The 27,296-nt window shown below is 40.0% G+C and overlaps 1 protein-coding gene across 7 annotated transcripts in view; it reads right to left on the reverse strand.

The window, feature by feature from the left end:
- The window catches only part of DEPTOR (DEP domain containing MTOR interacting protein), a 172,466-nt gene extending 152,082 nt beyond the window's left edge, over window positions 1–20,384 (reverse strand). For 4 of the 7 annotated variants that reach the window (XR_010936185.1, XM_067711397.1, XM_067711398.1 and 1 more), the window contains exon 1: window positions 20,113–20,379. Coding sequence is in view for 6 of the 7 variants with exons in the window: in XM_067711397.1 (XP_067567498.1) it covers window positions 20,113–20,234 (122 nt within the window). In the remaining variant the exon portion in view is untranslated. Of the gene's footprint in view, window positions 1–20,112 lie in introns of all 7 variants that reach the window. The other 3 variants (XM_067711394.1, XM_067711393.1, XM_067711396.1) reach the window with 2 other exon arrangements.
- Window positions 20,385–27,296: the final 6,912 nt, after the last annotated feature.

A 27,296-nucleotide genomic window follows, 5' to 3' on the forward strand; every position in this document is an offset into this window, starting at 1 on the left:
GGGCCTGCTGTATAGCACAGGGAACTATACTCAATAGTTTATAACAAGCTGTAAGGGAAAAGAATCTGAAAAGGAATATAGATATGCATATGTGTGTGTGTGTGTGTGTGTGTGTGTATCTGAACCACTGTTCCTACACACCTGAAACTAACACAACATTGTAAATCAACTACATTTCAATTAAATAAAAAAAAGAATCACTGATTCCTCTTAGCTCACAGGCTAAGGATCAACAGAAGGTTAAGAATCAATAGAATGATACATATAAAACCTCTTTCGAAAATAAAAGATGCTGTTTAAACGTGAGTTGGTGTTTGTAACTGGTATCACAAATACTCAGCACAAAACAAAGATAAAGAAAAACTGTTATAGAATTGTTATAATGGAATTTTTGAATATATTCATCTCGCCCAGCAAGTGTTCTGTGATTTTACAGACCAAAGGCTCACAGTACGGCCTCCACCCATTTTTTCTGAAGGTATCTGAGCCATCAACTAATAGGTTCTGTGGATCCACAAGGCTGTAATTATCGTATCTTTCTAATAGTATCTGTGAAAGCTAAAAATATTAATATGTTTGTGTGTCATCTTACCCGCAATTGCATAATCAGCTGACTCTAAAGTGGGATTTTATGTTTGTACCTAAATATTTAGCAATTTTAACAGCACACTGAAGTGACAGACTAAAAATATAAAAAGACCAAAAAATGTTAACTGGCTCACGATAGAACTGCCTAAGTGTCCTTGTCCATGGACACTCTGCTTCTTATGCCCAACGTCAACTCTAAAGCATAGATAAGTTCAATTCCTAAAACCTCAGTGTCCCTATTTGTTAAGGAGGAAAAAGAAGAATGAAATTTCATGACTTGAAAACCAAAAGCAATTTCACTTTCCATAAAGGATCAATCAACAAGCATTTATTTATATTCTACCCTATTCCTAGAACAGTGGAAATGCCACGAGAGTTACAAAAATAGAACAACATTCAGCCCTCTATATAACAAATGTGGTTACAAGTCAAACACTTTTATGTAAGTAAAGCTCATACAAATGTGAGGGATCGTAAGATGATTATTCTATCCCAAGCAGAATTAGTCTTTGTTTACACTTTGTAACAGACAATATTTTATATAAATATCCCTGACTCTTTGCTTTTAGCACACACACACACAAAAAGTAAGAAAACAGAAAAGGTTAAAAAAAATATGAGTGTAATAAGTATCTGTGATTTTTGTCACGTAGTATTCATATGTCTCATTCCTGGTACTAATTTCTGTGTCAGTGATGGTTATGAGAAACCGAAACTAATTCTGGCTAGTTTAAGCAAAAAGGGATTTTACTGAAAGGATATAGAGGCTCTTACAAATTTGAGAGAAGGCTGAAGAAGCAAGCTTAGAAACCGCAGGAACTGTGTTCCTCTGAGAATATGCTTAAGACTCTCACTAAGGAAGCACGGGGGGCTGCTAGAAGGATTTCTAATTAGATAGGCAAGAAATTTCCTGGTGACTTTTTTTTTGGCCGTGTCGCCCAGCATGCCGGATCTCCGTTCCCTGACCAGGGATCGAACCCGCACCCCCTGCAGTGGAAGCACGGAGTCTTAACCACTGGACCTCCAGGGAAGGTCTTAAGACCTTCTAGAAGATGGAGACTGCAAGATCTTGAAATAGGATAGCAAATTTCTCTGAGCTATATAGTGATTCAGGGAGTACAAACTGCTGTTGTTTCATAACAGAGTTGTGATTTTTTTTTTAAAGGTTTTACAAAGCAAAAGCCATTCCAATTGCTGACGACAAAAGACTTGTCTCTGAAAGAAGATACTTTGTTGAACTGAGATTCTTGACTAACAATTTAAATATATACAGATTTCTGCATAGATTTAAAGCGTTAACTTCTATAAGCTCATGTTGAGTGTCTAAATGAATGTGTGCATGCCTTCTTACCCATCTGATAGACAACTATTCCCACTAACAGGAGATATGGAAATGAATGAAAAGAGCAGGTAATTCCTTCTTTATTCAGTTCCTAGATTAGGTCCTGAGACCAAGAGTAAGAATTAACAGGGGTGAGAGGAGTTGTAAGCGGTTAAAGTGCAAACCACCTAAGTAATAACCGTAATTTCTAGTGTAATTTCTTGTCTAGTGATGTGAAGAAGCCTGGAAACATACACACGCACAAGCAGCTACTCAACGTGGGACAAAATGAAGAAAGCATTATATCACAGGAAAAGGAAAAATTAAAGAATAAATGTGACCTTATACCTACAACACTATTTTGATATCTATAGTGGCTGACAGAGGGTTTTGGGTGAAGGAAAAACAAAGATGGGAGAAAATAAAGTCAGCATTTCACATCTTGTTAAAACGGCAACATGTAGTCTTGACATGGTTTTCACCAAAAGGAATATGGGCTTTTGGCAACACTGCACAGAGAACATTAGTCTATAGTTAAGTATACATTATTAATGTCATCTTCTGTATCAGTGCAACAGGTATCAGGCATGCATGCTGGGGAAAAAATAATTAGAAAACAAACGGTTTAAGATTCTATGTGGCTAATTAAGTAAAGTCTTTACTTTTTTCTCTCAGGATACTTGAAAATTCTAGCATTATGCCCAAATATCCTGATATCTTAGAAAATTTTTATACTTATTGTTTTGAATCCAAAATTCCCCAACCCTGAGAGTTCTGCATTCTTCTAATCCTAAAATCAACACCTAGACTACAGGACCTATTTTCCTGCAAATCTAAAGGCTTGGTGTGAAAAATTCAATTATAATCATAAAATGATTGCCTTACGCATTCTTACAAAGGAAACAAGAGGATCTTGAACTAAATGCCCAGTGCTTATTTATCTGGCTATTTCAGTGTCCTCTCTTTGAGAACAATGAGTCAGGAGCTCTATATTAGAGTCTATTGCACGGATCTACAGTTAACTAAGTTAAAAATTTATTCTAGCTCTAAACAGAAGCTGAGCAATACCTTGAAAAGCTCCAAAATAATATCTGGAACATTTTTTAATGTTTCTTGCATGAGATTCTACTGACTAATCTATTCCTCACATGCAAAACGTAAGTCCGAGGATATGCATCTTTCATGTTGCTGAGAAGCGGCAATAAATAAGTTTCCTTCTAGAACCTAAAATATGGCCCACTGGACTCACATTCCAGAACTTCTAATTCAGTTAATCCATAGGTGAAGAGTATTTACTATTATCTTCAAGTGAAACACACAAGTTAATCTGACACACTGCATGTATACACGCGCATCAGTATGCTTCCTGGTAATCAGCCATACATAGCAGTGTAAATAGCCAATTAGTCACACAGCGAACCCAAGTTTTTGTAGCTTTTAAATAACTCTTAATAAGTTTTTAAATATACTAATGGTGCTATTCATCTTTTTCATGTATGTAGACATAAGTATTATTATATATGTAAGTTTAATTTTTGCCCAACACAGAATAAATATTCAGAGACAAGACAAATTTTAAAAGTCCAGGCTCCATGTCCACAGTAGTTGGGGAGTTCTTTGCTTCTGACCTCCAGGCTCCAATGGCTTAGAGCTGAGCGCAGCTGTATCCTCAACGTGTACGCGCTAAGAGCATGACTTGTGCAGGACACTGTGAAGCTGCAAAGCCCAGCTCTTCTATTTGCTGGCCTTGTGACCCTGGACAAGTTTCTTAATTTCTCTAAGACTTTGTGTGCCCATCTCTAAAATGGGACTAATGATACCCACTCAAGGATTAAATGGTATAATTCATATAAAATACTTATCACGCTACTTGGCATACAGTAAGTGTGCCAAGCTTACTATAAATAAATACTGTTTATTATAATTATTATTATTTACTGAGAAGGCTAAAAGAAAATCAGAATAACACCAACCCAGTGAATATCGCAACAAATTACATAGCTATAAAACTTAGAACCTACTGCCAAGGGATGATTTATCCATCTCTCTTGGCAGAAGGAAGCCTGGTGTTAAGGTATTAAAAACAAGGCCAGAGGTTAAAAGACATAACCTAGTTTGACCTTTGAAGTAAATACCCTCATTTATAAAATAAGGTAAAGTTTAAAGTCCTCGTTTCAAAACTTCAGAGTAAGTCAAAATGCACTTGTAGCACTGAAACACGGTATGCCTCTTCCTGGATTTTAGACACAGAAGTTCTGGACCTAAGAATCAGTAAGGTGCCGTACCTTGCCTCGGAGAGTGCACAGACCCGCCAGCTGCTGGGGGGGACACAGCAAGATTTGTGACCTTAGAGGCCCAGCCTGACTTCACAGGCAGCGCGCTGGCTGGGACTGGGAGCCTGGTCTTTCCCCAGCAGGAGGGGCTGCACCCGAACGCAGTTTCCCCTAGGATTGGTGGCCGCCTTTCCCCAGCAGGAGGGGCTGTGACTTCAAACAAGCCCCGGAGGTCTCCAGGTGCTGATGCATCTGGCATTTCCCAGCTCGGACACTTAGGCGCCTGAGTTCACATTATTTGTAACCCAGAGATAAGGCCATGCTCATGCTTGCATTATAGGAAGGTTGTGTAGCCGGGGGTCAGGGTCCCTCCGGTGGAACACAAACACACTGTATGTCAGGCAGCTTCATGCTTATGCCCAACTCTGTGGAATAATGAGAGAATGGAGGACCACATATCCCCTCTTGCTGACCCTTTGTGTTGATGGGCCCCCAGTAAATATGTTCTTTAATCCACACCATAAACCATGGTATTCACCTTCACCCTCCCTCACTACACAAGGACAAAAATGGAAAGGGTTGTAGATGCCCTGATGTACGTCTGTACAAGGTACTGGAAGGCTCAAAACCAGAGAAGCACCCATTCTTTTAAGTCACTAGAATAAGTTCAGCAATGAGAGCTGGACTTCCCTTTTAGAAGGTGTTACCTTTTGCTGACACCTCCCATTCCTAAGTCTAAAGGGCGAAAGGGGTCAGGCCTGCAATCACCTTGACCCTCTTCCAGGAGAATCATCCAGCTGGATGCAGGGGCTCTTAGAGAAGAAAACATCTGCCCTGTGAAAACACATACTTCGCTTGAATAATCCTTCTCCTGTGGGAGGCGGAGCAGGTCACACAGATAAGATACGATTCTCAAGGCCTTATGGTGAAATACTGAAGTATGTGCATTCCAGTAAATGCAGTTTTAAGTGACACACTGAGTATCTCAAATTTAACCTCTGAACACGTCTCTGAATAGACTACCAAATAGTTTTAAATAAGTGTTTTTTCTTTGTTACCTATTGTACTATAATCTCCATGAAGGCCTATCTCCCAGAATTCCCCAAGCAAGTTAATTTAGTATCTACTGCTATGCTCTATCAAGAAGAACATTTTTGACTACAAAGTAAAACAGACTGTCATATTTTATTATAGATGGGTGTTCTTTTAAGGAATGCCAGGCTACATTTCAGTAAAATTTTTTTCGCATAAGCCACCAATAAGGACTACAATGATTTCCCCCAATATATATTAGATTCCATAATTATGATTGCAGTGCTAAGGGTGGCCTATGCCCTCACCACCCATACATGTAGACGCTCATAAGGAAGTGACTGAGTCCTGGCCACTAGAAGTTTTCTCTGGCAGAGGCTAGAAGGTCAGCTGAGGAGCGTTAGTTGGGTAGGCACAACATCAAAGAACTGAAAATATCCAGATAATCCCCCAATTCTCACAGGGTTCAAACTCCTCCCTGAATAAACATTCTTTCAGAACTGCTGACAAATAGCCAAACCGACTTCCTCTCCTCCTCTGTGTTCCCCTTTCAGAAATGAAATCATCTAGCAGCAACATAACCACCCGAAGTGGAGCTACAGGAAGACAACTGAAGAGATGCCCTCTGGTTCGTTAAGCTTTTAAACCATCAAATGGTTTTGTCCCTTGTTAAACAAAATGGCCTGACAAACCCTGATGCATTGGAATTGTGGTTTCTAAGGCATTCCTGGCCCTAACCACTACCCCTCCACTTGAGGTATCATAATTGCAAATTATGATAAAGTCCTGAATAATCAGACTCTGCTCTTCTTGGCTTAAAGCCCCAATTACTGCCAAGTCAGCAAATGCTGAACGTGTAGACAAATGCGTTGGCTCCAAGCCCAGCTTCTTAGCTTTCATGGATGCTTCTCAATGGGTTTAACTGGAGCTTCTCTCTTTTGTAGCCAACACAGGCATAAGAAAAAATCACAATTTTAAATCACAGTTTCTTGTCAGTACTTGAGGACAAAAGGTTTATTGCATTTGTACACACACCACCCATTCTGAAGAATAAAAGGCTAAACTCATGCAGTGTTCTCCGAGAATAAAACCATAAGAATAAATTGGGATTTATTCCTATTAGTTATCCTTATGGTAAGATGCGGTACAAAATCAATGCCAAAGTTGCTATTGTAAAGTCAATGCAATGGTGCAATGAGATATCAGCTTAAATCTTACTAACAGTGGTGACAAATCTGCCTTCTTGATAATCGAAGGTAGCTCCTATTTCCAATTTCTGGAGAGGGGAGGGAAAACATTGACAAAATATATTAAAACACATGACCTGAAAGATCTTTCTTAGTTATGTAAGTAAGGAACATTTTGAGACTTCCTCAGAAAGTCTGCATCTTAATGATTCCTAAAGCAGCCTGCTTAAACAAAGAGATAACGTTTATACAGCTTTGGCTGGGAGTCTTTCTGGGTGGAGGTGTTACTTGGAAAGACATCAAAACCCAAGTGATGCAAAAATCATTCTTTGCAATTTGAACCTGAGCCACCTGCCATTTTAGTCATCTGTTGAGAGTTCTATTTTACTTCTATTACTGAGCAAACCCTGAACACCAGAGGCATCTCTTCCATTTCAGAGGGCAGTGAGGGGTGAAAGGTGAGGGAGGGAGCATATGGATGGTGAACAGGTGATCGTCATGATGGGGAAGTTTACAGGGAAAATTACTTTGAAAGCACTAGGGTCCAGGATGTATGCCAATGTCTCCTAACCACTCCCAAATTGTATCTTCTTTGTGGCTTTTCTGTGAGCACTTTCTTCTTCTCTGTATAAGCTCCCCACCCCTGCAACTTTGTTATTTCTCCTAAAATTTGGCCTTAATTACACCATACCCTGTACAATTTTTTTTTCCACTGGTTTCTCATCATTGAGCCCAAATTATCATTTGTGGAGGACACTGGGCTTATCTCTGCAACACCCAATGAACCCTTCACCAGAGTATAGCAGCTATGATCCTACCTGTGCCCCTAAGGAGGAGGCAGGGGGCTCCTGCTTGACTTAAGGCAGTCAGGGTAATACCATCCTTCTTGCCACAATATTGCAGATGGGTAAGCCTAGGGCAACCAGCAAAGGACTTTGTTTTGCTTTAATATCTTGTGAGTCTGTAAGTCAAGATGATCCAAAAACATGAACGCTCAAGACTGCTGTAGATGGTTGATGGTAGCCAGTCCTCTCTTTTCAGTCTGACTGGTGCTAGTGGCTGTCATATGACTGCAAAAGCAGCCTTCATGAAGGCAAAGTTAATGCGCAGAGAAAAGTAGAATCAAGAGAACTTAAGAGAAATAGACCTGGAATCCTGATCACACCTCATGTGAAGTCTACATATCTCTGAAATTTAACATTACATAAGCCAAGAAATCCCCTTTATTGTTTAAACCACTCTACATGTTGCCCTTTATATACTGCCCCCATATATTATTTAAATGCATATGTATTTTTCCCCTCTCTACCTGGCTTAGGCTGTGACCTTGAAGGCAAGAAGGATGGGCCTTACTGCTTGCTCGTTTGCAGAGTTATTTCCCTAGTTGTTTGCACCTAGTAGGAATTCTGAGAGGCCTGGCTTCAAAATCAAGCTCCCATACTTACTACTTATGTGACTTTGGTCAAACTGCTCATGCCTTAGTTTCTTCCAGTTAAAAACAGGGATGACAGAATTATTATCAGAATTCAATAAAACAATATACATGCAAGCTCACAGAACAGGACCTGACATTTTGCTATTATTATTGTTTAGTAAATGCCTGAACTGTCCAACTGTCCCTCACTTTACAATCCACATATAAAAACACAAACCTTGATCACCCTCCTCTACAATGATTATCATCATCTCTAACTCTTTTGTACCAAATTTCCCTACAAGTTAGGAGAAGATCTTTGTACTGTACCAAACTACGGCCCCATGCTTGTTAGGGAAGAGTAGGATATTCAAGGCAACCCAGAACCTGAAGACCCGCTTCTGGCCAGGTTTCCCATGATATAAGCTGTTTATCACCTCTCAGACTCATGTCCTAGGTCTCTGGCCTATGTCTTTCTTTTGTCATTGATCCCTCTTGCCCTGCAGGAATTTCTGAGTCAGTGATCTCCCCTGTGCTAGAAGCATGGCTTCCGTTTCTAAGTGTCCTTCTCTGCCATAAATGCATCTTCGACACTCCCCGTCCTTAGATTTTCAATAATTTCTTTTCCATTCCTCTCCATTTTTATACTTACTGAATTATACTGCATCATTAACATATGAACTTATTAAATTATATTTATTATGTATCCATATTTTAAAACAAATTTATTATGCAAAGATATATGAGACAGGAAATTCATGTAATATACGTTACTTGCCCTTTCCCACCCTGGCATCCTTGTAGATTTCACTCCCCTAAGGTATCCACCCCTGCATGAAATTAATTTTGCTTCAGGACAAATACAAATGGAACAAAGGACTCTTGCCTTAAGCAAGTCCAGAAATGTTATCTTAAGATTAATATTCTTTTTATTATTTTGCACTTGATTTATTTCACGATTTGGAAATCTTACACCATAAAAGTGAAAATAAAGTTTCTGATCCACAATAGGCCAAAAGCAGGCTTGAAACTCTGAGAGATACAAGTGATGATGACAGAGGGAAGTGTGGAAAATGAAGGTCCTCCTCTTGTCCCCAGCACCTAACCCAGTGTCTGGCATCTAGATGGACTTTGGAAATTATTCATAGAACTAGTGATGAGACACTGAGAGGACTCCTGCCTGGACATGGCAGGACAGCAGAGCCCTTCATTCTGCTGTTGAAACAGGTGTTGGCTTCAAAAAGTAAAATCCAACCTTTCCTTCAGCTTTGTAACATTTCTGCTGAGTCCTGGAAAGGAAAGGGAGGTAAGAACTCCATAGATGACAATTCTATAGTAGAGTATCATAATTCTAAGGATACAGTATTATTTCAGAAGAAATATAATTACATATGCACATGGTATCAGTTGGTTATTCACATCTCCTGGATTTCCAGTTACGGGGGTGAATACATTGTTTGAGTCGATTCTCTGTTTCTTGCAGCCAAAAGCATTCAAAGATATCCAGATAGGGGTTTGGGTTTCACAGATGTATGTCTTAGTCAGTACTCATCAAATGGTGCATTTCATTATACATAAGTTTTATCTCTTAAAAAAAAAAAAGAAACTTGTAGCAACATGAATGGTCCTAGAGAATATCATAGTAAGTGAAGTCAGTCAGACAGAGAAAGACAAATAACATATGATCTCACTTAGACATAGAATCTAAAAACATGATACAAACAAACTTATTTACAAAACAGAAACAGACTCAGACATAGAAAAAAACATGGTTACCAAAGGGGAAGGTGGGGAAGAGCGATAAATTAGGAATTTGGGATTAACAGATACACACTACTATATATAAAATAGATAATTAAGGACCTACTGTATAGCACAGGGAACTATAATCAGTATCCTGTATCACGCGCTAAAGCAAGCACGGTGGAATGTTAATTGTGGAATCCAAGCGGTGGAGAAAAGGACGTTCACTGTAGAATTCTTTACACTTTTCTGTATGTTTGAAATTTTTCGTAATAAAATGTTGGAGGAAAAAGCTCTAGTTCACTCTTGTTCCTTATATTTGAATGTCCTTAAATACTCTGTGATAACTTTTGGCTCTTGTAAGTATGGTAGCAGGAAAAGTGTACTTTATCATGGCAACTAAGGTCTATTCATCCTCTCTCATGAAGACAGGTTATATCAGAGTCTACAAAACAGTCATTAATAAAGTAAATTCTTTTTTCCCCAATATTTATTTATTAATAAACATAACACTAATTGCCTGGCATAGTTATAAGTGCTATACAAATATCAACATATCATTCTAAGACCAATTTACTGAAGTGTATTTTCATCACCAGTTTACAGACTAAGAAACTAAGACACAGATTCATGAAATAAGTAACCCAAGGTCATCCAGCTGGTAAATAACAGAATCGGGTTTTAAGCTGAGGCATTCTGATTCCAGTCTATACACTCTTCAGCTCTGTACTTTCAATCCAATATAATCAACATGTGATCCTTTTCAGCAACTTCATCTGTGATCTCCGGTTATTTCAAGAAAACCTTAGAAACCACAAATAAGTCATGCTATTTGGTACAGACCAGTAATGAGCAAATTTTTTAAAATGTATTAATAGTTATCTTTTTATCACTTCATTTGTTGTATCTGTGTTGTGTATATGTGTGCTTCATTTATTGTTTTACTCTTTAATAAACTTATTTTAGAACAGCTTCGGATTTAGAGAAAAATCGTAAAGCTATACCACACACCACTAATATGGCAAATTTGATACAGCTGGTTAACACTGATACAATATTGTTTACTAAAGTTCATACTGTAGTCACTTTTCCTTAGTTTTCTTTTTTTTATTTTTAAAATGTCATTTTACTTTTTTTATTGGAGGATAATTGCTTGACAATGTTGTGTTAGTTTCTGCTGTACAATGAAGTGAATCAGCTCTATGTATACCTATATCCCCTCCCTCTTGGACCTCCCTCTCACCCCCCTGCCATCCCACCCATCTAGGTGGTCACAGAGCACCGAGCTGAGCTTCCTGTGTGTTATAGCATGTTCCCACTAGCTAGCTATCTTATGCATGGTAGTGTATATATGTCAGTCCTAATTTCCCAATTTGTCCCACCCTCCCCTTCCCCTCTCTGTGTCCACATGTCCATTCTCTACGTCTACGTCTCTATTCCTGCCCTGCTAATAGGTTCATCTGTACCATTTTTCTAGATTCCACATATATGCGTTAATATACGATATCTATTTTTCTCTTTCTGGCCTACTTCACTTTGCATGACAGACTGCAGGTCCATCCACATCTCTACAAATGACCCAATTTCACTCCTTTTTATGGCTGAGTAATATTCCACTGTATATATGTACCACATCTTCTTTATCCATTCATCTGTCCTTGGACATTTAGGTTGTTTCCATGTCCTGGCTATTGTAAATAGTGCTGCAATGAACATTGGGGTACATGTGTCCTTCTGAATTATGGTTTTCTTAGAAAGTAAATTTTAACAAATGTGAAGGAAAATGAATCATGGTTATGCATCAGATAACTGCCTTAAAACCTCACCTCTAAACTGATTTTTGTTGTCTGTTTTTAAGAAGAAAATAGTACAAGTAGGAGCTCTGGTAAAGTCTTATTTTATCAACCTTCCTATAGCTTAACTAAAGATGATATAAGAGGCACTTGGCACCTAGATGTAAATAAAATACAGTCATATAGCACCACTGCTTTTTCCAGTGAATACATTCTGTGAAAGTCACTATCATTTATGGAAATGTTAATGACCAAAGGTAAGTAGAACTTTTATAAAAATATTCAGTGAAAACAGGGTGCAAGTTTACCCCATTCTCCTTTCCTCCTGGGGAAGAGGAAAGGAATCGGGAAGCAAAACAGTACTTCTACAATCCAAAAGTTCACGCTTTACTGGACTCAGTATATGTGCCTGAAAATAGTCTGCAGACCGTATAAAAAGAATTGCCTTTTTTTTTTTTTTTGTGGTACGCAGGCCTCTCACTGTTGTGGCCTCTCCCGTTGCGGAGCACAGGCTCCGGACGCCCAGGCTCAGCGGCCATGGCTCACGGGCCCAGCCGCTCCGCGGCATGTGGGATCTTCCGGGACCGGGGCACGAACCCGTGTCCCCTGCATCGGCAGGCAGACTCTCAACCACTGCGCCACCAGGGAAGCCCAAGAACTGCATTTTAAATAGAAAACTAACCCAGGATCCTCAACAGAAAATGTGCTAAATCCTTTTCTAAGACGGAAAAAAACAATCCTTTCTTAACATATCCTTTTTGTAAATTTGCACATTTATACACTGGTTGTTCTTAAACCAGTACCTCGTTATACATCTCTACACTAACCCCCTCCCAATCCCCCTTGTTTTTTGTTTGTTTGTTTGTTTTGTGGACACACCACTCATAGTGTATTCCTCCAGAATTTTACAACTTGTTAGAAAATGGCCAACTTCACACATAATGAAAGCACAGGGACTAACCTAACTGTAATGAAAACAGGATAGCATGAAATGAGGCTTTCTCTCTTAACGAGAGAATGTTCATTCTGATCTTCTTTTGTTTCTCACACTTTAAGTCATGATCAGAGAAGCTACTGAGCACTCTGTACTAGGACTGGTCCTTCTGAAGCCTACCTGATCTGCCACAAAGCACAAGGTTCGGTTCTCTGGGGCTGTAACAGTTTCACCACCCAAAGGAGAGCCTCACAGAGCTGGATGATCAAAATAAGGCCAAGTCCTAAGTGGGTGCTGAGCCACAGTTTATTTCAATGAAAGGAACCTCTGGGTAAATATCAGAATCAGAAATCTGTAGGTACAAGTGTTGCAGGGAGACAGTGTCATCAGGATTAAAACAAATAACAAACACATACCACCAACAATAACAAAATCACCAGAAGCAGCTAAAGGTTCCAAGTGGAAAGATTTGAGCCTTTCCCTGATGACACTAGCTGCTATCTACCTCCTCTGCAGCTGCCGTGGGCTTCCCCCAGCTGGAGGCCCTGGCATTTGTCCCCTCTTGCCACACCCTAGCAACAGCTGTTATCAGAAAACTGCACAGACAAAAGGATATCTTGTCCCCCACTCCCAGGTGTGTTTTCTTTCTCCATCTCGCCTCTCCTACTCAACCTTAAAAATATTTGGAAAGCTACAGAAAAGTGACTCTTTGTGCAGACGAGAGTAAATTCCTGCTCTCTCTGAACTCTTCCAGTTTGGGGCCATCCCAGCCCTGATGAAAATAGCTCCTGTTGCCCCTGCTGGCACTGCCACGGGAACAGCTGTTTACAAGCAGGCTGTCTGATCCGCTAAGCTCTCTCCCCGCACTCCGTCTCCACTGGTGTTCCCCCAGCATCTAATAATCCATAAAAACAGTCACTGCCATAGGCCTCCAAGTTTGGTTAAAGCTGATAATACGGGGACAAGGATCCCAGATCTGGGACCCATCTCTGCTTGGTAGATAATGAGGAAGAGAGAAAAGTGGGATGACTTGCTAGGTAGAAGGAGGGTTGATGAGTGTTTCCTTTGTCTTTTCCTAATCACTAAACTCATAGACACCAACCATTTAAGAGCCGCCACCTAATAAAGGGACGTGAGTTCCTGATCCAAATAAATACTAGAAATTCTAGGAGAGGAGAACAGTCATCCGCCACCTCTCATTCGCTTCTTTTGAGGTGTGTTTATTTAATAACTTATTTTCCGGTTTATTGATTCCAAAGTCGACAGAAGCCAAAACCTAAATATCAGGATTGGCCTTTTAGAAAAGTAACCGCAAACACATTACTCAGAAACAACTAACACTGCACTCATTTCAAAAACAGGTGTACGTCAGGATAAGCGCATGAAGGTGTACAATAATTCCACAATCGTGTACTGAGCACTTACTCAGTGTCTTCCATTTGCATGAGGGTTTTGGCAAGTGACAAAGTACTTTCCCAGGCTCTCTCTCCAGGGAAGAAAGGAGTCTTTACTGAGTTTGCTATGTGCCAGGACTGTGCCTACTGTCCCCACACCCAATGTGTGAAGCAGAAAAGATGTTCGTAGGAACAGGGTCTGTATATGAGAAAAGCCTCTGGTGTAAAGGCAGTTCATCACTCTACACGAGGCTTGTCTGCACTGACTCCAAATACAGTCATTTGCCATTTCCTAAAGTTCTCCCTTTTTCATCTGAACAGGCGGTAATTTCCCAAGGCCAGGATATCCTCTCTGCTTATTAGAAGAATAAAAGCGTATTCCTCCTGCTTGGATCCCTACATTTCAGTAGTAGCATCTGGGCAGTAGCTTTCCCTCTATTCCCTTTGGTTACAATGGTTACTTCCATATTAACGGACACCAGTAGGGGCTACCCCCTAAGACATTCTCTAAGCCAATTTTGAAGTTCCTTAAGTTCAAAGTGCAATAAAACAAACTACAGTTGACCCTTGAACAACTGGGATTTGAACTGCTCAGGTCCACTTATACTTGGAGGTTTTCAATATAAATACTACAGTACTACATATTTCATGATTGGTTGGATCTGTGGATGGGGAACCAGGGATGAAGAGAACGTCTGACTATAAAGTCATACTCGGATCTTCAACTGTGCAGAGGGCGGGTGCCGTGACCTGCGCATTGTTCAGGGGTCAGCTGTATTTCTCCTTGTTCTGTTCTGTATCTCTAAATTCCATATCTCATATTTACTTTATTGTAGATTGGCCTTTAGTTCCAGAAGCTGACTTGTACCTTCTATCTGCGTACTGCATTAACATTGGCAAAGCAAATTCAGAAAAGCAACTTAATATTGATTTAACATGTTTTTATGAAAAAGGCAATAGCAAGGCTGTAAGAGTCTGGAAAGGCGGTCTGGTGTAGCAAAAAGGCAATACATCAAACAATCTGAAAGAACGGCAATTTCCTACAACTTAGCTAAAACTCATTGCCTCGTAAATTGCTTTTAGGGACCCAGCTTTAATGACTGGATAAGACTGTTGTAATTAGCATACTTAGTCTAGGTAGGTGAGCATAACTGAAAAGCTTGAGGTGTTTTCTCTCTTAATTAAGCATTCCTCATTACATTCTTAATTCTCCCCCTACCCCGCTCCCATCCTCACAGCTGGCAAAATAGTGAACTGTAATTTATCGTCCCATTAAAATGATTACAAATTCAGAATGAGTGGAGTTCAAATTAAGTTTTCAAAACCATATGGCAAGGGAGACCCACTTTAAAAGTTAACGGAGAAACTGACCATTCTATCTTGTAAAAACATAAACACCTCTAGAAATTAATTAGATTTTTCCCGACAGAAGCGAAAAATCATTTGTCTACTTGCTTGTTTGCAAAAGTTCTCACACCAGAATATCACAGTCTTATATATATGATTCAGTTTTACATTGGTCTTACCCTGACACTTCTTAATCCTCTAAATTGTAATCTAGCATTTTGCTTAAGAGCAAGAACTCTCAGCCCTAGCACTTTCTGGCTGAAAAATCTATGGCCAGTTAGCTTACACATTTCATTCCTCAGTTTTCCCATCTGTAAAATGAGGATAACAAGTATATCTTCTACACAGAGTAGCTTAGAAAGCTTAAAGGCATATATATGCTTTTGATAATATATATTTATATATATATTTCTAATAATATATATAAGCACTTGGAAGAGTCTTTGGCAGGTAATATATGCCATATAGGTATTATTGTTATTATTATCATGCCTACCATTACCACAGAGAGAACAGTGAGATTCACTGGCCTTCTTTATTTAAATGCTCTATTACAAACCACTTTCTTGCTAAGTATCTCTGGGATTAATCTATAGAAGAAACAGAAGGTGGATTTTGGATGCTGTAATTAGAATGTCAGTTATGATTGCATGACAAATCTCAAGATAAAAGATTTATATATAAAACATAAAAATAAATAATGATTTAAAAAGTCATCGTATGAAACCTCACTAATACGAAGGATTTTTATATGGTTAATTATCTTCAAATCAGGAATGTTCTGAGACAATTTTCTGGACTATTTACGGTATATTTTCTCTGTGCTGTATCAAGAATGATACCATAAAAAGATATATATAAAATATCAGTCCCATCTGGCGTGGTAGTCATGTGTTATCAAGTTAATGATAAAATTCATCACATTCTTTGGCCAATCCAAAAAGAAAGCATAAAGTTTATTTTAAAAGTTTTAATATTTTGTCTTTCATCACTCTAATGTGTCATCCAAATGCATTTTTGTAGTAGTTTTACTGAGATATAATTCACACACCACATAATTCACCCATTTGCTGTATATAATTCAATGGTTTTTAAGCATATCCACAGAGTTATGATATCATCACCACAATCAAGTTGAGAACATTTTCATCATCCCCAAAAGAAACTCTACACCCATCAGCAATCACCCTCCATTCCCCCTCCCCACTGCCACTGGCAACCACTTTCTGTCTCCACAGATTTGCCTATTCTGGACGTTTCATATAAATGGAGTCATATTGGGTTGGCCAAAAAGTTGTTCGGGTTTTTCCGTAACATGGAAAACCCGAACGAACTTTTTGGCCAACCTCCTAATATATGCCTTTTTGTGTCTGCCTTCTTTCACTTAGCATCATGTTTTCAAGGTGCATCCATGTTGTAGTATATATCAGTACTTTATTCCTTTTTATTGCTGAATAATACTCCCTTGTATGAATAGACCACACATTATTTACCCATTCATCAGTTGGTGGGCATTTGAGTTGGTTCTGGTTTTGGCTATTATATAAAATGCTGCTGTGAAAATTTGTGTACAAATTTTTATGTAGACATATGTTTTTGTTTCTCTTGAATACATACCTAGGAGTAAAACTGCTGGGTCGCATGGTAATTCTATGTTTAGTCTTTGAGGAAATACCAGAATGATTTCCAAAGTGGCTGCATCATTTTACCTTTCCACCAGCAGTGTATAAGGGTTCCAGTTTCCCTGCATCCTTGCCAACAGTTCTCATTATCTGTCTTTTTGATTATAGCCATCCTGGGGATGTGAAGTCGTATCCAAACGCAGTTTTAAGATACAAAGACACTCAGATACATTGAGCAAGGAAGTAAAATCTTTTACGACAAGGGAAAGCACAAAGAGATTAGGAAAAGGATCCTGCAGTCAGGCTGGAGAAGAAAGCAGGAGATGTTTTTAAATGTTACTCAATTTCATATCCTTATGCAACCAGCTGCCCTTACCAAAATGTCAGGATTATGGAGCCAACCCCCAATTTCACATCTGAAGTTTATAATAATCATAGCAACAACTACTCTTGACTTATTGATTTATTTTACAAAGTTCCTTCCCATGTTATACCCCATTTGCTCCAACACCACAGATCTTACATGGGAGGATATTATTATTCCCATTCTGCAGGCACAGTCGCTGAGGCCCAGAGTGGCTAACTGACTTGCCCAAGCAAAAGTAGTTCAAAACAAATACATACATCCATATATACATCCATAAATAAATATTAAATTAATAAAATTCACAGAGCTGGACCTGGAAGCCAAATTTTGTATTTCAAATCCCAATCCTGGTGTCTCCTTTCCTTACCACCTTCATTCACCTCATCTTTGATGACCCAGAAAGCAATGGAAAGGAAAGAGAAGGCAGAGAGGAGGAATTGTCTGTGTGTCTGTGAGTGTGTGAGTGTGTGAGTGTGTGTGTGTGTGTGTGTGTGTGTGTATAGCAATTAGAGGCAGGAGGCCTGCACATCACAAAGTCCCCACAATCCACCTGTGAGAAAGCAGTTAGGGATGTGAAATCATGTTGTGACAGTGACAGCCAGGAGGGCTGCATCCCTACTCCTTTAAGAGAGGTTCTTCCAGTAACCAAGAAGCTAGTGGCATACATGGCCACTTAACCCTAAATTCTGAATATTACATTATCTGTATTTACAACAGTATATTTAATTACATACACTAGTTATTCAAATATTCGAGTAATCACTATACACTCTGTACTCAGCACAGTGCAAAGATGGTAGAGGTTTTTAAGAAGCAATGATGACAGTTCCCCAAAGTAAAATTAAGTAACTAACATTTACTAAGCCTTTTACATGTAGCACCTCCTCATTTAATCCTCACAAAATTCCTGCAAGAGAAGTAAAACGGAGGCACAGAGAAGTTAAGTAAATTGTCCGCAAGTCACAGGACTAATAAATGGTGGAGACAGAATAAGAACCCAGATAGCCTGTGTTCTTAACCACCAATCAATCCTTTCTGCTAGATCTTGCTCAGCTGGAAGTCACCTGTGGTGACACACAGAGACCAATAACACTCGTTAATTCCAACAACCATTTGTTGAAAGCTCTTCAATACATGAAGCCCAGGGGAAAACTCTCACAACAACCCTATGAAGTGCTATCTTCATTGCCTTTCTACAGATGAGGAAACAGGCTCAGAGAAGTGAATTAACTTGTCCAAAGTCACAGAACTATAATAACTAAGGCTGGCATGGTGCATACTATATCCCAGGCACTGATCTAAGCACTAACTCATCTAATTAATCTTCATCACAATACAGAGGTAGGCTCCATTATTACCCATCATTCTTAGTTAAGTAACTTGTCCAAGGTCCCACACTAGTAAGTAGCAAACCCAAATTCACTCTGGTTTTAAAGTCCTCCTCAAAACAACTTAATGTTAACTCTTGGCAACAAAGTGGCTGAGCAGAAATTCAAACCCAGGTCTATATAACCCGAGTGCGAGACAGCCCTCTATCTTCTTACCGACACACTAAGCCTAGTCCTCAAACTTGCTGCCGTGCAGAGGGGTGCCTGGGAAGAGGAGAAGTGCTCTGGGGACTTCCCCAACCAAGGAAGGGGTATTTAAGCATCTCGAAGGAGAAAGTGCTTTCTGGACAAACAGAGGCACCCTGCAGTTTATCATTTTAAAGGAAGTGAAACGTACCCAATTGAAGAGCAGATAAATTATTAAAGTGTTTCAAGGTGAATCAGAAAAGCTTTGATTTTTTTCAGTTAGAAAATCTCTTGATGGAAAAGCTTTTATTCCCTTTAATTCTGACTATACATTAAAAAATCACCAAGGGATAGAAATGCGCAATTTGCCTCTTGTAACTTGTAACTAAATTAATTCTGACCTCCAATATTTACTTTCTCAACCTAAGGGCAGCAAGCAGGGTGGTTACCAAACCTTTAGGGATCGTTGCAAGAGTCTCCTTCGGGTCCTGAAACACAGCATTTTAGAAACCAAAACGAGCCTGGAGATTCAGGCCAAGAACTAGAAGTAAGAGGCAAGCACACCGTTGCGATGGGACAGGGGCCGGCATGCAAGTTTTGGCTCAACCACTGTAAAGCCAAGGGGTTTTTCTCCCTGGCAAACTGATTAATGACCACAAGACGCAGCTGCGGAACCGGTCATACCATAAGGAGAATTCTCAAACATGAATCCAAGAAGAACCAGGATGGGATGGAAATGATAAAGTGGGCGGGAGGGGGTTCTGAATCTGGGGGTAACTGCCTGTCCTGGACGCAGTGACACACATCAAGTCCCAATTCTTGCAGCAGCCGGGGGCCAATGGACCCTGCTACCTAAAATGTGCGCGCTGGGGGAGCTGGCAGCAGGGCAGCGGGACAAGGTGCCTCCACGCCCCCTTGCGGACCCAAATAATGACGGATGAGTATGTGCCAATTAAGTGATAGGTACAGTGTTTCAGAAATGTTCTCAGTTTAGCCCCCACCACAACCATTCAAGGAAGTTGCCGTGATCAGCCCCATTTTACAGATGAAAATACTGAGGCTCAGGGGAGTGAAGCCAGACTTGCAAGCCAAAAGTAAAACCTTAAGTGAAAGGGATTTGGTCTGGCTCCTTTTATCTAGGAGTAAAGGGGCTGGGGTTGGGGCCGGCGGGGGGCCCGGCGGGGGGCCCTTCACCCGCTCCTCTTGCTCTCTGAGCGGAGGAGGAGCTAGCTGTCAGCTAGGAGGCCTGGCAGCTCCCGGGTGCCCGGGCAAAGAGGGCGCGCGCGGTCGGCAGCAACGCGTCTGCGGGGCGCAGGGCTGCAGCAGCTGGGCGAGGGCGCAGCAAGCACGGCGCGCCCGCCCGCGTCCGCCTCGGGTGCCCGGCGCCAGTCCGGAGTCCTCAGGACGCCGGGCTGCAGCAGCTAAACGGCGGCGCGGCGCGGACGGTCGAGGCGTCCGCAGGCGTCCCGGAGCGCCGCGCGAGTCGCTAGCCACGAGCCACGGCGTGCGCGCGCGCGCGCCTGCCACGGACACTGGCTGGCAGTGCCACCGCTAGCCTCCCCCGGCACTGCCCCTCATCTTACCGTAGCTGCTCTCCGGTGACCAGGACCTCAGCCATGCGCTCCAGCTCCCTTTGCTGCGCCCCGCCACTCCCGCTGGTGCTGCTGTCGCTGCCACCGCTGCCAGCGCTGTTGCCCTCCTCCATGGTCGGGGCTGCGCCGCTACCTCTGTCTTCGCGGTCCGCCGCGGGTTCGGGTATTAAATCAGCCTGCCCTCACTGAGGCCTCCCCCGCCATCTTTGTTAGGGGCCGTCCCGTAGTTCAGACGCGATTGGCTGGAGAGGGAATCCCTTGTGGGTAGGCTGAGGCGCTCGGCGAGTCCGCCCCAGTAACTCCAGCTTGGGGGCGTGGCTGGAGCCCCGCGTGGTCGGGGGCGGGGCCGAGAGAGGAAAATATCAACATCTGGGCGAGGGGCGGTTCTGCGCTAATTGTGCGTTTGAGGTCGAGTTCGTTGTGGACCTCTTCCATTACCCACAAAGCTCATGCTGTGGGATCTTGGGGACGGGCGGGGAGGTTACTAGACATGTGTGGAGGCGTTTTTATGATACTGTCCATGTCCCAAATTGCCAGAGAGTGAAAATAATAATTTAGCTAAATAGTGAACAATGAAGGCTGTACATGTCATTGCAGGGCTTTAAGAAATTAAAGCAACCTCCTCACCAAAGACAGGTTACTTACCTTACGGTGTAGTCAATAAAGAACGCTGGCCTGGGAATCAGACAGACCTGGGATCCAGCTCCACACCTATAATTTTGTAACTAAATGTGCTTAATCCCCAGTTTCTTCCTTTACAAAATAAAAATAATTGTGGCTATCACCTGTCGACAATCTGCTGCATTAAAGACGCTTCAGGTAGCTGTTACCGTCTTTAACTGTAACAAATTATAAAATGAGTATTGTCCTCGTTTTACTCAGGAAGCAGGCCCGGAGAGATGGGGTAACTTGATCCAAATTCTGCGTAAAGTAGGAAAATCGTTTAACAGAAGTAGAGGTCCCGGAGATAACGAGATTAACTGGCTGTTGCTCATGTTTTAATTCTGTAATCATTACATAGACTATCAAAAGTTTGTATGGGGGGTCTTTCCTGGTGGCGCAGTGGTTGAGGGTCCGCCTGCCGATGCAGGGGACGCGGGTTCGTGCCCCGGTCCGGGAGGATCCCGCGTGCCGCAGGGCGGCTGGGCCCGTGAGCCATGGCCGCTGGGCCTGCGCGTCCGGAGCCTGTGCTCCGCAGCGGGAGAGGCCACAGCAGTGAGAGGCCCGCGTACCGCAAAAACAAAAAAGTTTGCGCGGGCTTCAAGCTCAAAAATGAAGTTTATGTCCTGATTCTGTCCTTTACCAACTTTGCAAACTTATGCTAGTTACTTAACTTTTCTGGGCCTCAATTTCCTATCGATAAAACAGGAATAATTCCTACTTTATAGGGATGTTGTGTGGCTTAAATGAAATAACATTACGAAAAATTTCCAAGTACATGCTATGTATTCAATAGATGTTCTCTTTAATATCATTACTGCTTTTAATACGAAGAAGAAGAGAAAGAAGGAAAAAAAGAAATTCTTGCCAGATACTTTCCATTATGAGTTTTTGATGCTAGACAAAACACTTTTCCTCAAGTTATCTCTAATGAATTTTTTATTATTAATAGGCCTTCAGAATGAAGAAAAGAGAAGTGCAGACCTAGCCCCACTAAATCTCTCTTTGATTTAATGGTTTTAAGCTTTTTGAAAGTGCAAAATGAAAAAAAATTTTTACCTATTCCTAATTATCCATTGTTCAAGCAACATTTAGTTTTATCCAAAAGCTCTATCTACATATTGTAAATCGTATCACTATTATGATTGTCTTCTGGTTTTTCTCCCTTTAGATCTAGTCATGTGTGGTTTGAATTCAGACAGATTCCTTTACCTGAAAAATAAAAATGAAAAATGTTTTTTTTTGTAAAATACTTTCTTGTTTAATAGTTTCTGTAAAAAGCTCAAGGTCAAAAACTTTTATCATACAAGTTTATGATAAAAAAACTATTAAAAAAAGCACCTTAACATAAGGGGGGAAAAAATCAAGTCAGTAACATACCTGATACCACTACTCCAGTGAGAGAGAGTGCAGAATTTATTTTTCATGCTTGATGAGAAGGTCGTGTGTGTGTGTGTGTGTATGTATGTGTGTGTATAGATGTGAACAGGAAATGGGGAATTGGAATGCTATTATTGTTTTAACCTTTCTTTTGACATATGAGACACACCATGTTCCACTGGGTTAGAAGACAGCCCCTTTTTCCTAACTTAGGGGAACGTTAGTGAACTGACTCTTGAGGACATGTGAGCATAAATGCCAGGACTCTGAGCTCTGGAGCAACTGGCCCCAGAATAAAGTGGGATCTATAGGTATTGCTAGATGAGAGAAGGCTGCTGAAATGGCAATTAATCCAAGATCCTCAAAGGGCTAAAAATTCCAGCAGATCTTGGTTTGACTCCTGGCTCCATTAGAGAAAGTTCATTATCTTTTCTATGTTTTTTCCCTTCTTTGTAAAGTCAGGATCATACCACCAATCCCATTGGGTTGTTGCGAGGATTAAATAAAATTGAATAAGCCCACTTATCATAGGTAGAAACTATTAAATGTGAGCCTTCTCCTCCAGCGCACCCTACTCACCTGCTTCACGCCTTCTGGCCGTTTTGGTGTTCTGGAGCCAGTGCTTCTCAAACTCTTGGTAGATAAGGATCAAATGTGTGTGCGTGTGTGCTTGCACAGGTGTGTGCCTATGTGTGTTTTCAATCCACTGAAGACTGACACTTTGGTAAAATACAGTAAAAAAGAAATTAAAAAAAGAAAGCACAAGCCCCAATTTTTCATTGTTGTGGTCAACAGACAGAAAATTGTCAAATTTCTGTAAACCGTTATAAATGATTTCTCTCAATTTCTGTATGTCTCAGTGTCTCTCAGTACAGGTAATGGTTACCAGCTGGCCGACCACGCTTTGAATAGTTCTGGAAAAGGGTGAGCAGCAATGTGAGAAGGTGAACTTGATTAAAACCTGTGAAAGAATACTGTTAACTACGAAGCTTAATAGCACATTAACTATCATCACTGTTATTGCCTCTCCGTATATACCTGTATTATTCCCACCTGGTCTTAAAGACAACTCAAACCCCACCTTCTCTGTGCTATCTCCTTGCACTCCCCAAAGTGGTGTGTTGCTCTTGTCTACACATTCTCATAGTATTCAAAGACGTACATTATTCTTAACTATTAATGGAAATCTGGAATCTCCAGCTGCCATAATTTTTATTCTCCTTTTGTGAATGGAAGCAGATTGATGGTTTAGCAACATCCTGTCCAGATATTTCTGTTGATCATTTAAGAAGGGAACTTGTCTTTAAAAATTAAATGTGAAGATAGAGAAAAATTAAGTATTCATGTGTTCATTACTTGCACCCATTTTCAATATTTTTGTCACCTTTTTGTAGCGATAGAAATAAAACATTACAAATAAATTTGAGGTCCTCCAGTCCCAGCCCTGCTCACTCCCAAGTTCTTAATGCTGTAGTGTCAAAAATACTTACTCTTTGGTATATGCTACCACCTAGTGGTCCATTTTGCAATGACACTAAATGATACTGGGTCTCCTGCAGGAAAAGGGCCACGCTCAGGAAGGCTTCGGGGAAATTTGGATGGGGTTGGGGAGGAGGGTGTAGTTTGTCTCCTTATTGGGCGTGTTCCTGGCTTTTAGTGAGCATGGACTAGGGATACTAGGTATTCTCATTTTCTTGAGACAACACCTCACAAAGAAGAAATGAATTGTCCTAAATCCTGAATGTTTTTCCTATGTCCTGTGGGACCTTCAAGTGTAAGAAAAACCTGTTTGCAGTTAACTGAGCTTTAACCTAATTTGGTTTTACATAGAAACACAAGATATTTTTAAATTTTAAAAATGTAATCTTGAATTGTCCATGGATGCAATTATTGTGTACATCAAGAAAAATTTGTACTTTGTTCTGTTCAGAACTTTACCAAAAAAGGTTCATCATTGTATAACATTGCTTCACCCACCATTTGTGTGGTACCGTGAGAACAACACACCTTTTTCAGTGCATTTGTTAGATATTGCATGCCTGTGTGTGTATTTGCATAGGAATATATTAAGCCAAATTGTAAAATATAAAAAAGAAGTGATGGCAATATTCAGTTAAATATTGTCTTAATTCTGTTATTCTAAAATTATTCATTAGTTATAAATATCTGATGACCACACTAGGCCTTCTACTAGAGTCATTTGAATATTAAAATAAAAATTATTTTGTTATATGTGATCTTCCTTTTCTATTTCTTCCCTATATTTCAGCATAAGGGCATCATATTGATTTTCTTTTAGATAATGCACCTAGAAAGCTTATGTTCTCTATGAATTTAATGACAAGAAAATAAAGTGAGCATCACATACTATCTATTATTTTTAAAGGGGACATTGAGTTAGATGGGATTGAGAATTTTTTAATGGAATAATAATGTTATATTTATTGAGCTCTTTCTCTGTGACTGGCCATGTTCAAAGGGTTATACATGTGTTAAACAAGTATTCCTCAAAATAACCTTGTGAGTTGGCCACTTTTTCTTTCTTTCTTTCTTTCTTTTTTGTTTCTTTTTTGTTGTTGTTGAAGTATTGTTAATTTACAATATTGTGTTAGTTTCTGGTGTACAGCAAAGTGATTCAGTTATACATGTGTATATTCTTTTTCCTATTCTTTTCCATTATAGTTTGTTACAAGATATTGAATATAGCTCCCTGTGCTATACAGTAGGACCTTGTTGTTTATCTACTTTGTGTATAGTACCAGTAGTTTGTGTCTGCTAATCCCAAACTCCTAATTTATCCCTCCCCCAATTCCCCTTTGGTAACCATAAATTCTTATTCTCTGTCTGTGATCTGTTTCTTTTTTGTAAACAAATTCATTTGTATCACTTTTGGTTTTTTGGCTGTGCCATGCAGCTTGTGGGATCTCAGTTCCCCAACCAGGGATCTAACCCGGGCCCTCAGCAGTGAGAGCGCAGAGTCCTAACCACTGAGCCACCAGGGAATTCCCTGTAACACCTTTTAGATTCCACATATAAGTGATATCATATGATATTTGTCTTTCTCTATCTGACTTACTTCACTTAGTATGATAATCTCTAGGTCCATCCATGTTGCTGCAAATGGCATTATTTCATTCTTTCTTATGGCTGAGTAGTATTCCACTGTATATATATATACACCATGTCTTCTTTACCCATGGTTGCTTCCATGTCTTGGCTATTGTAAATAGTGCTGCTATGAACATTTGGGTGCATGTATCGTTTTGAATTAGAGTTTTCTCTGGATATATATTGTACTTTGTATCTGCTAATCCCAAACTCCTAATTTATCCCTCCCCCTACTTCCCTTTTGGTAATAATAAGTTTGTTTTCTATGTCTATGCGTCTGTTTCTGTTTTGTAAATAAGCTCATTTGTAAACTTTTTAAATTGCGGAGTAATATTTCATTGTATATATACACCATATCTTCTTTATTCATTCATCTGTTGATGGACACTTAGGTTGCTTCCAAGTCTTGGCAATTATAAATAATGCTGCTATGAACATTGGGGTGCATTTATCTTTTTGAATTATGTTTTTCTCCAGATATATGCCCAAGAGTGGGATTGCTGGATCATATGGTAAGTCTATTTTTAGTTTTTTAAGGAACCTCCATATTGATTTCCACAGCGGCTGCACCAACTTACATTCCCACCAACAGTGTAGGAGGGTTCCTTTTTCAAGGATGTATATTTTAATCCCTATGATAATTACTAAAAAATTGCAAAGAGAAAGGGCTAAAAGATCAATTGATAAATTATAATGACATTCTTTTTTAAAAATTCAAGTAATCCACAGGAGGGAAGAAAATGAAGGAAAGATTAAAAAAGGTGAGGAAAAACCCCAAATAAAAAAGTGGCAATTTCACTAGGAAAGACCAGGTGCTAGGCCACAAAACAAGTCTCAATAAAATTAAAATAACTGAAATCGTATGGAGTATGTTCTCCATGTATAAGCCATACCATAATGACATTAAGTTAAAAATTAATAAATATCTAGGAAATCACAAATATCTGGAAGTACAGTCTACTCCTAAACAATTCGTGGGTCAAAGAAGTAAGCACAAAGAAAATTAGAAAATATTTCAAACTGTGATAATGAAAGATAACTTTTCAAAATTTGTGTGATACAGCTAAAGCAGAGCTTTGAGAAAAATTTATAAACACATTTTTAACTGTTTATATTAGAAAAAAGAAAGTCTAAAATCAATGATAAGAACCTAGAAAAAGAAGAGTAAAGCAAACCCCAAGTAAATAGAAGTTAATATTTCATGAATATTCCTTCTCCTTTTTCCAGTGGGCATAAGGAAACTTTTGGGGGTACAGAGAATGTTCTGCATTCTGATTGTGGTGGTGGTATCACCAGTGTATAAATTTGTTAAATCCTTAAATTGTACGATTTAAATGCATGCAATTTATTTTACTTAAATCGTATCTCAATAAAGTTGATTTAAAAACAAAGGAGTCCTGAGGCAGCAGTGCCTCCTGTAAATTAAGGGAATAGCAGGGGCACCTGGGTGAGGGGGTGGGGAGGGGATGAAGATTGTATAAGGTCTTAGGGGCCTTGATAAGGACTTTGAGGCTGTGGACACAGAAAAATTAAGATCAATAAGACAAAGAGCATTGCTCACCACCCAGCTCTATAAGGGTAAAGTCATAACCCACTGCCATTGACCACCGCCAGTGCACCCTGAAAGGAATTCAGGATGAAAAACAAGATGAGGCATTCTATGCTTTGGATGAGCAGGCCCTTAGACAGATGCATATCTCAGTAAGAATTTCAATGATGCTAGATTATTGCATCTTCCCATACACAGAAAAGCAGTAAAATCATTAACTAGAGATATCAGCAGTCATCTTTTACCAAGATGTATGATTGACTGCACGTATTTCCTAGCCAAAAATCGTGTATAAACTGGTTTTTCCCCTACCTCTTCAGAGTTGTGTGGTTGTCTCCCAGGCTCTAGTTCTCATTAAGATCCTGAATAAAACTGAAATTCACAACTCTTTCATTGTGTATTTTTCTTTAAGTTGTCAGAATTTATTCTGAAAGTGATCAGAATCCTTTGGTGGATTTTGAACAGAGGAATGCTGTGA

Source organism: Pseudorca crassidens, chromosome 17 (genome assembly GCF_039906515.1).
Source record: "Pseudorca crassidens isolate mPseCra1 chromosome 17, mPseCra1.hap1, whole genome shotgun sequence".
Lineage (NCBI taxonomy): Eukaryota > Metazoa > Chordata > Mammalia > Artiodactyla > Delphinidae > Pseudorca > Pseudorca crassidens.